Here is a 10,641-nt window from a genome sequence, read left to right on the forward strand (position 1 = left end):
AGATTGAACATTTACTATATATTGTTTAATTTGCAAGTATTTTTTCAAATGATTGTAACCAGCCAATCCTGTCCCAGCAGGAAAAAAAAGCCCTAACCTCTCCCCATTCTTTTCCTTTTTATAGAAATCTATTGTCAGAAAATTTAAACTGTTTCATCCTAAATGTCTCTAAAGGATCATTGGTAATAAATATAACTAATGTTTTGTAATATGATCTAATGAATTTTTAATGTTCATACCAATTTAATGTAATCAATCTCTTTGTATCCCAATGCTGATTGAAGCACAATTAGGGTAAGAAAGCCATATGAAGATAGTTAATTACCTCTATTTTTAGGATTTGATTGTTCTATCAAAATAATATAAGAAGCTAAAGATAAGTGGCATGTCTATGAGATTTTCTTACATCAATATAGTTTAAAAAAATTGTGAGCCTGGGTTCTAATGATCGTTTAACTTTTTCCAAAAGAATGAAAATTAGGGCACATATTTTAAAATCTGTTTAGTTTAGACATATTTAGAGATAAACAGCTTCTTCACAGACTTCCTACCTAAAATCGTCAGTATGAGAAGACACGTAATAAATTATATATTAAATGATTATTAAAAAGTATATATACAATTAAATAAGCCAATAGATGGAGCAAACAGATTTTAAAATTGATAACTAAGGACCAAGCCTGGACTTGCTATCACAGGCAGCCACTTACAGCCACGAGTAGTCCCACTGACACCAATGTACTACTCACAGTAGGAAACACTATTGCCACCAGTTCAGGAAAGCATCTAAGAACATACTTAAGTGCATCCATATTCAGGGAACTAAACATATACTTACATTCCCTTGTCATCAATGGGACTTAAGCATGTGCTTAAATGTTGCCCTGAATAGGGACGCTTTCCTGAATAAGAGCCTTTGTCCAATAGTGTTTTCAGAATTAAGGTACTAAAACACTGTTCAATTTGACTTGAGTTTTAAATATTGTACTTAAAAAAAATTGAAACTTTAATTTTGAGGGGTGAAAAAACCAACACTGTTCTCATTTTTGCATTCATTCAGCACTTGACTGAAGAGTTAATTCAGCTCCACTGAACTATGATAGATGTAATGAACAGAAAGGGCTTCCAATATGAGGGATATTCCTCTCAATTCTTTTTGACAGGCGAGGGATGGTAAATTGACAAAACAGAGTCAAGCAACGCAGCAAACTTGTAAAAAGAATGACTCTGGTAATGTACAAGGACAGCATGCACATCAATGAATACTTACATAAATGTCTGCACCATAAAATCCATCCTGGTAAACAACACTGCAAGGATGCACACACAAAGAAAAACATCCATATTAGTGCATTTCCACATGCAAACACCACCAACCCCTGCACTGCTGAAGTTAGTCTTGTCACAAGAAGGGAAAAGAATAAAGGGGCACTCTTCACATTGGTTAAGGAGGTTGGTAATATTAATCCACTGTTCTTTTGAGCTTAGAAAAGGGAAACTGGACCGAGTGTCGTAACAGCTGTATACTGTATGCCAAATGCTCTAGTCAAAGAGCTGCAAAGGGTTACAGTATTACAGAACAAATGCCTTTGATCAGTTTCTCAAAATGGGTCTGAATTTTGATAAGTGCAGTGCTTAATTTGTGCCACAGCTTGCCATGACTGAGCCAGGGACATCTAGCCTTCGCAGTTCATAGCCCCAGAACCTCTGGACTTGCTGCATCAGTTATGAATGTGAAAAAAAAAAATTGCTTGAGCCCCAGCACCCCTTTCATTGCAAATTCAGCACTGGATAAGTCTCCCCTGTTCCCCTGAATAAAAACGATCAAAGGACGATCCTGTCATTAATTTTTAAGCACAACTCCCATTCACTTCATTGAGGGTAAAAAGTATAGAATAAATATAGAATATAGCCATAAGTATGCTTGCACTGAGTTGCATAAAAGTTTTGTTGAAAACTAGCTTGTAGTATACTATACAAATAGTCAAACCTTGCATTACAAATCTTTGCCTTATTTATAGGGAACACGGGGCAGTTTTCATTTACAGGATATTTTTACATGAGTATTAATTAAGCACTGGCAGAGGAATAGGTAGTGCAGCTCCAAAGGCGCCCACGCATCTCAGAATGTCCCAGGAGGCTCAAAAATTAGTATCATTTTAAGGCTGCAGGTTTGTCATGGTGTGAACAAAGCCATGGATAGTGTTTGTCAGTTTGTCTGAGACTTTTTCCTGTCTGTGACTCATCCAACAGCAGTGGCTCCAGGGACTCCCATGGCCAGGCCCTATGCCCTGCTCTGGACATTCCAACTTAGTGTGCCACTCTGGTTTCTCCTGCCCAACTCTCTGTCATGATGGAGAATGAGGGAGCACATGGGCCAAATTTCAGTGAGTGCCAAGTTGTAACACCCAGAGCATGGCAACAGGCCATGTGGGATGTAGGAGCCACTGCGATTCCCCTTGGTACTGGGCCAGGATTAGAGTTGCAGCGCTGGGATGGGGAGGATGTTGCTATGAGCGGTACTGAGGGAGCCCACACCAGGGCCCATCTTTCTGTTCCTCTGACACTGTAATTGGCCTTCGGATTCTTCCCTTTTTGATGGCATGAACAAAAGATTCCTAGTCAGATGCTTATTTGCATCCTTTACATGTAGATAATATCCATAAACCTTAAACCAAAGCACAAACCAAAAATAAATAAATAAACGGGCCAAATATAAACAAAATCACTGGCATGAATCTGGCTCCAGGAATATCAGTGAACTGGTGAAATGTGTGTAGAGCTGCCACTTGTGCCAATTTGTAAAAGAGCTCAGTCCTGCATGTTGTGTCGTTATCAGTGCTATTTGCTATACAAAACATTTGTTTTGAAAAAAATTATTATTCATATAAATTCTGTTTAAAAATTTTAAACAGTGTGGAAAGTAGATATATTTTTTCAATTGCCTGCAGCATTATCTTTTTGTGCTGTGATCATGGAAGCGCTCCCAAACTAAATAAGATTTATGATTACTTGGATGGGAGACTTTGAAGATAGGTTTATGAAAATAGATCTTGTCAGACTAGCTTTTTTTGATGTAATTACATGTTTGACTGATATAAGCTACAGCACTGATGTAATATACTTAGACTTCTCTAAGGTGTTTGATTTGGAACCACATGTCATTTTGATTAAATACCTAGAAAGATGTAAAATTAACATGGAATATATTAAACAGATTAAAAACTGGCTAAGTGATAGGTCTCAAAATGTAATTGTAAATGGGAAACTGTCATCAAACAGGTGACTTTCCAGTGATTTCCTGTAGGGACTGGTTCTTGGCCCTATGCTGTTTAACATCTGTATCAATGACCTAGAAGAAAACAAAATCATCACTGATTAATGTTTGCAGATGACAAACAAAAACTGGGGGAGTGGCAAACAACAAAGAAGACAGGTCACTGATTCAGAGTTATCAGGATTACTTGGTAAATTGGGTGCAAACAAACAATATGAATTTTAATGCAGCTAAATGTAAATGTAGACATCTAGGAACAAACAACATAGGCCATACTTACAAAATGGGTGACTATCTTGGGAAGCAGTGACTTCAAAAAAGATTTGGGGCTCATGGTGGATAATGAGCTGAACATGTGCCCCATGCAATGCTGGGGCCAAAAAAGAGTTTATGCAATCCTGAAAAGCATTAACAGAGGAATCTCAAATAGGAGTAAGGAGATTATTTTACCTCTGTATTGGCACTGAAGTGACCACTGATGGAAAACTGTATCCAGTTCTAGTGCCCACATTTCAAGAAAGATGTTGATAAATTGGAGAAGGTTCAGAGAAAAGCCACAAGAATGATTAAAAGATTAGAAAATATACCTTCTAGTGACAGACTTACGGAGCTTAGTCTATTGATCTTAACAAAGAGAAGGTTATATTATGGTCTGTAAGCATCTACATGGGGAACATATATTTAATAATGGATTTTTCAATCTAGCAGAGAAAGGTATAAACACAATCCAATGGGTGGAAGGTGCAAGCTAGACAAATTCAGACTAGAAATAAGGCACACATTGTTGACAGAGAAAGGTTATTATTCCACTGGAATAATTTACCAAGGGTCATGGTGGATCCTCCATCGCTGACAATTTTAAAATCGAGAATGGATATTTTTCTAACATATATATGCTCTAGGAATTATTTTGGGAATGTTCTATAGCCTGTGTTATAGAGGAGGTCAGACTAGATGATTACAACGATCCTTTCTGGCACTGGACTCTATGAATCTAAGAAACACTTATATGAGGAACCATGATAGTGATTAAATGGGTGGGACCTATCCACTGAACCAGTGCTGAACCAGTAGTATTAGGAGACACTGCTGTTAGGCAAGATATACAATCAAGATCCTGACAACATGTGGCCATTAAATTTCTGGTGGCATTTTCTACAGGAACAGAAGTGTTAATCTTAGTCCCTTGGCCACATCACAACTTTGGTGAATACGCTATACTAATATAAATTCCCCTGCAGGTTCCATTGGACAAGTTGTTCTACTCTTCTTATCTGTAATTGTTATTTAGTGCAATTATGTTGTTGTTAACATTTCCCTCCAAAGGTTGCTGCATTTCAGCCAAGACAAATTATTAATGTGTATGGCTTGCATTTTAGTTTAGAAATCCTTCAGGATGAAAGGCTTGCTCATTTTAAAACTTGGAGTAAACATGTGTGAGTAAACATGTGTGAATGTTTCTCATATGCATGTCCCACCCTCTTTTTCAAAAAATATATAACAAACAAAGGCTTTTGCAGCCTAAAAAGTCTAATTTTCAATATTGGCATTAACTGAAACTGTTCCATGGATTAAATATCTAAGTCCATTTTTTTCCCATTAATACTCTCAATTTGCCTGGGGAAAGCACCTGTTGCTGAGTTGTAATCCTAAGAAAAGTCATATTTGCATTTTCCATAAGAACATTTATGTCAAAGAGACATCATCTTATCAACTGGATTCATATGTTCAAATTCCAGATGGCCAAGCTGTGTTCTGCTGACCAAATTACTCAAATATATTCTCAACATTATTTTTCTCAATAGTTAATCAACAGTTACTGCGGAATAATAACATGGCTGAAATCCTGGCTCCACTGAAGTCAATGGATGTTTCTAATTGCATTAAAATACATTAATTATTTTTTAATTGAAGCAATATCTGCAGGTGCCACAGAGGTATTACATGATCATGAACAGCAGTAGAAGTGACTTACAAGATACTACTAAGATCTGGTCCACACTTTGCCAAAGTTTGAGAAACCCTACTCTAGAACTCTCATGCAGTGAGGTTTTTCCAATGACATGCAGTATAAATATCCATACATGTTGGAAGGCAAGGACGCCTTATTATAAACATATGAAGGTTCCTTTTTAAAAGGAATTACCTATTTCTTTGTTTCAGAGACCATCATTACATTATGCAAAGTAAGTCAGTACTACTGCACAATGCATCCTAGTTCTTGAACACAAAAAAGCAAATATGAACTGTATGTGCCTAACACTATGGCTGGTGATTCAAAAGAGGATGGATATATGTAGCACAAAGGTCAAGTGGATTATGAACCTGCAGCTGTTCCATATATCAGGCCAGAGCAGAACAAAATGTGTACAATGAAGATGTTTAAAAATTGAATGAACAAAACTACAGAGAGTATAACATTAATAAAACAGTTTTATGGGGGGGTGGCTAGCCACTCCTATATCAACATTGTCAGCTAGTGCTCCAATCTCATCCAGCATTCCAATAATGAAGCATTTTAGTTCTGCTAGATTACTATATCTTACTCAAACAAGAATCTACTTGAAGCTACAGAGCCTAAGCAAAAAAACTTCTAGCACAATATCACTGGATAGTATTAAATTTATGAAGGGCATAGGCGCGTAGGAGTAATTGAATGGGAAGTCTCTCCCAGCCCTTTTAATCACCTTCAATATATTTCCTGTTCGGGGACAAACTCAAACAACACGCCATTCTTAAATTGCTGAAGATTACAATATTCCAGTTTTAATTACTGTCTCAACTATACAAGGAAACGATTCCCCAGCACACACGAGGAAAACAGGTAAGTATTTTCACAATAAATAAATAGATACACTCTGAGTTCAACACAAGCCAAGACAGCACCTGGGAGTAGTTACGTTGTTTGACTTCAGATGTAGGAAGGAAATGTTGTGTAAAGCCTCCGCTTAATCCAGTAGAATGCGATTGTAAGATTTGTAACTTTTCAGTCATTGCTAGTATGATCATTAAGTTCTGTAACCTTTTGCAAACTTTGTAACTTTTAGTCATTGTTAGCAGAGCAATTTTGTAACTTTTGCAAGTTTTGTAACCTTTTCAGTTACCATTTGTATAACCTCCAAGCTTTGCAATATTCCATCATGTGATCAGGGAGAGTGTGAACAAGGGCATGTGTGTGGGAGATAAGGGAGTGTATGTGGGACTGGGCAGAGGGGAACTGCAAGGAGAAAAGAGCCCAGAGCCAGGTGTGTCTGATGTAATCTGCCCTGAGAAGGCAATCATGGGGTGCTGTAAAGAAAAGAAGAACCTGGTATGCGTGAAATGAACGAGATCTGGGAATGCTCCTCAGTGAGAGACACAGAAGGAACACTAAGTGTATGTGACAGGAGCCACCCAGTTCCAATAAAAGGAAGAAAGCACGCTCACAAGCTCTCTTCTTCTTGACCTGCTCGCCGGCCCCGATCTGTGACCACAGGCAGACACACCAGATCTACTGTGCTTTGGCTTCTCTGCGGTCTCCAGTAACTCTCCGCCTGTGTGAGTGTATGGGTGCATGAGGGTATGAATGAGTTGAATGAATAAGCTACATTCCTTTTATGTTTGATCCAATAGTGGCATTTAATATAACCAATATAAGTGTAACCCTGGGTTGGTTTCTAGTGAAATCTAGGTAAGGGGAAGTGCTCCATTATAAAAATTGAGGTATATAAGTCTGCTAACTGGATTGTTAGTTAGAAGTGTAATCCTGGGAAAGATATTCAGAAGTGTTCTATTATTTAAATTTTATCAGTGTTCAGGAAAATCAGAAAAACTTAAATTTTTAGGGGGATATACTCAGCCAGTGTCACCGACTCCTGTGCCAGCCTCCTCCCCAAACTCCAAAGCGAAGGGAGAGGGCACCTCTTGGGAGTGTAGGGGGGACATGGCAGAGACGTTCTCCCAGTGTCCTAAATTCCCTGAAGGAACTTATACCAGTGCAGTAAGTTAGAACTGCTTCTCGTGGCTCTGGATCAGCCACAATAGGCTCTCTGCAGCTGCACTTCTCCATTCTATTTGAGCTCCAGAGGGGAGAACCAAGGCCTAAGATTTCAGCAATATTTCCTTGGCTGCACTGCATGTAAAAAATAATTTTCTGACAGCAAAATTAAGAAAATATTATTGAGAATATCCATTACATTGTGTGGGTGGGAGGATGGGTGCGGAACAGAAACCCATATGCTTAGGGTTGCCAACTTTCTAATCACACAAAGTCAAACACTCCTGCCCCACCCCTTATCTGAAGCCCCGCCCATGCCTCACCCCTTCTCCGAGACTCTGCCCCCCTGCTCACTCCATCCCCCTTCACTCACTCTTCCCCACCACCCACACTCACTTTCACCAAGCTGGGGCAAGAGGTTGGGGTGCAGGACAGGGTCTGGGCTAGGTGTGCAGGCTCTGCTGTGGGGCCAAGAATGAGGGATTTGGAGAGCAGGTGGGGGCTCGGGTGCAGTGGGGTGAGGGCTCTGGTTGGGGGTGTGGGCTCTGGGCTGGACTGGAGATAAGGGGTTTTGGTGTGGAAGGGGACTCCAGGCTGGGGCACAGGGTTTGGGTGTGTGGGAGTGAGGGCTCCCTCTGGGGCTCTGAGGAAGTGGATGCCAGGTCCCTACAGCCTCCAGGCACATGGGTGGCCAGGAAGTTCTGCACAGTGTGTGCTGCCTTTGCACCCATAGGTACTGCCCCCCGCAACTCCCATTGGTTGTAGTTCCTGGCCAATGAGAGTGCGGAACTGGTACTCGGGGCACGGGTAGCGCTCAGAGCCTCCCACAGTCCCTGGCTGCCCCCACACCTAGGCATCGCAGCGACCTGGTGGCTGCTTCCAAGAGCAATGCAGAGTCAGGCAGGTAGGGAGCCTGCCTGAACCCCAGGGCCCTGTTGTGCTGCTAACCTGACTTTTAACTGCTGACCAGAGCTGCCATGGTCCCTTTTTGACCGAGTTTTCTAGTCAAAAACCAGATGCCTGGCAACCCTACACATACTTCAAGATATAAACCAGCCACTATGGCTGGGGGTTAGGAAGAAGCTTCCCCTATGGGTATGTTATTTCAGAATAATCTATTATGAGGATTTTTGTACCTTCCTCTGAAGCATTTGGTAATGGCCATTTTCACAGCTGGACCACTGGTCTTATCCAGTACAGGTCCTATGTTTCCATTTTTGTTTTACTGATTAAGTGCATATTATATTTGTTTTACTGCTTCTGCTGTAAAACACATATTGGAAAAAATCCAGGTTGTGTTGTAGCATGGCTAACAGTGTCTGTTTAAACCTTAAAAGAGTTCTGAGCCTGAATAAAAATCCCTTCCCCTTTCAGTTAATCTAGGCTTCACTTCCTTTGCAATTTTATGTTACAAACCACTAGTTCTGCAGTTGTCCCTTAAATTTTTCAGGAAAAGCAAGGTAGAAATCAATTTATAATGTATAAAATCCCAAAATTTTTCATCTGCACATCACCCTTACTTAGATGTATAGAGATTTTTATCTCCACTTCATTGAAGTAGCATTAACACAGGGTTGAATCTTGAATTACCTTATCAGGCCAAGTCCCACTGAAGTCAATAACAGCTGACCTGAGTTAGGACTGAGAATGAATTCTGTCATCCTTTCTCATACTTTATACCTTAAGTACTCCTATTGAAATAATTGGGACTGCTTGTGAAATATGACATCACTGTCTATTGAATATGTATGCTGGGTTTTTAAAAAATACAACAGTTTATAAACAGCTTTGGGTATGAAAGAAGAAAACTACTATCTACAATAAAATTGTATTCACTTTTCATTAAAGTAAATATATTGTGGGTTAGGGTAATCCTCCATCTGTTTATCACACTCCAGACTCACAGAATATTCATGATTTTTATATAAAATATGAAGCATTAGAAATATTTTATTTACGTGTTTTTTATATTAGATTTGCCTCTCCTGTCTCCTTGAACATTGTCACTTCCCTACACTAGCATGCAATTTGGTCTTTAAACTGAAGAAAACATTTTGCTTGTTCTCCTTTCGTCCTCCCTCCTTTTTCCAAAATCAAGGCCAAATCTTTTTCCTATTTATTTCAATAATACAATTCGTTATGGAAGTAGGATTATGCCCAGAGACTGGACTTCATGGGATTAGCACTTGAGGAGGTCAGTGAATAAATTATTATGGATTATAACAATAAAGCTTTTCACTTAAATCTAGTCAGCAGCTAAGCCAGGTTTTGTAACTGAAGAAAATTAGGATGGAGTGAGGGGGCACGAGTAATTCGTGACCATCTTTCAATTAAAAAATCTTCTTGAAAAGCCATCATACCTACACATAAAGGATGTGGGGAAATGTGTGTGTGGTGGGTGGGTGGAGAGAACCACACCTTCTGCTGCTGTATATGGGACATTTCATCCAAGAACATAAAAACACTTCTGAAAATCAGAGCAATCATTTAGTTTCCTTATTGGATTGTCTGCCTTTGGGCACTGACATTTGAAAACGTTGGTGTAAGTGACTTTCCCAAGGTCTCACAATTAGACAGTGTGAAATCCAGGAGAAGATCTTAAGTTCTGACTTCCAAACTTCTGTTCTAATCATAACATACTTCCTGCATAAAATCCAAGGAAACCTCCCATTGACTTCAGTGAGGTCAGGATTTCAACCTAGGCCCCTTAGGACCACAACAGTTCTTAGAGTTATCATTCATTTGCATAGATTGATCTTAATTTCTTTTTTAAAGAATACATTAAATATTTTGCATACACTTCACAAAAGTAGAAAGAGAAGAGACTAGCAGAAGTTACTAGATCGCAGGCCCTGGTTCTCATGGGAGACTTTAATCATCCTGATATCTGCTGGGAGAGCAAAACAGCAGTGCAGAGACAATCCAGGAGGTTTTTGGAAAGTGTAGGGGACAATTTCCTGGTCCTAGTGGTGGAGGAACCAACAAGAGGGAGAACTCTTCTTGACTTGCTGCTCACAAACAGAGAAGAGTTAGTAGGGGAAGCAAAAGTGGATGGGAACCTGGGAGGCGGTGACCATGAGATGGTCGAGTTCAGGATCCTGACACAAGGAAGAAAGGAGAGCAGCAGAATACAGATCCTGGACTTCAGAAAAGCAGACATTGACTCCCTCTGGAAGCTGATGAGCAGGATCCCCTGGGAAAATAACATGAGGGGGAAAGGAGTCCAGGAAAGCTGGCTGTATTTTAAAGAAGCCTTATTGAGGTTGCAGGAAAAAACCATCCCGATGTGTAGGAAGAATAGTAAATATGGCAGGCAACCAGCTTGCTTAACAGTGAAACCCTTGTTGATCTTAAACACAAAAAAGAAGCTTACAAGAAGTGGAAGATT

General features: G+C 39.7%; 1 protein-coding gene across 18 annotated transcripts in view; it reads right to left on the reverse strand.

Moving 5' to 3' along the window:
• The window catches only part of RBFOX1 (RNA binding fox-1 homolog 1), a 2,554,959-nt gene that overhangs the window by 58,902 nt on the left and 2,485,416 nt on the right, over positions 1-10,641 (reverse strand). For 10 of the 18 annotated variants that reach the window (XM_075069296.1, XM_075069293.1, XM_075069295.1 and 7 more), the window contains one exon: positions 1,271-1,310. The exons of the other annotated variants lie outside the window; for them this stretch is intronic. In XM_075069296.1, the coding sequence (XP_074925397.1) occupies positions 1,271-1,310 (40 nt within the window). The remainder of the gene's footprint in view (positions 1-1,270; positions 1,311-10,641) is intronic. 18 annotated transcript variants of the gene reach the window in all.

Source organism: Chelonoidis abingdonii, chromosome 9 (genome assembly GCF_003597395.2).
Source record: "Chelonoidis abingdonii isolate Lonesome George chromosome 9, CheloAbing_2.0, whole genome shotgun sequence".
In the NCBI taxonomy this organism is placed as follows: domain Eukaryota; kingdom Metazoa; phylum Chordata; order Testudines; family Testudinidae; genus Chelonoidis; species Chelonoidis abingdonii.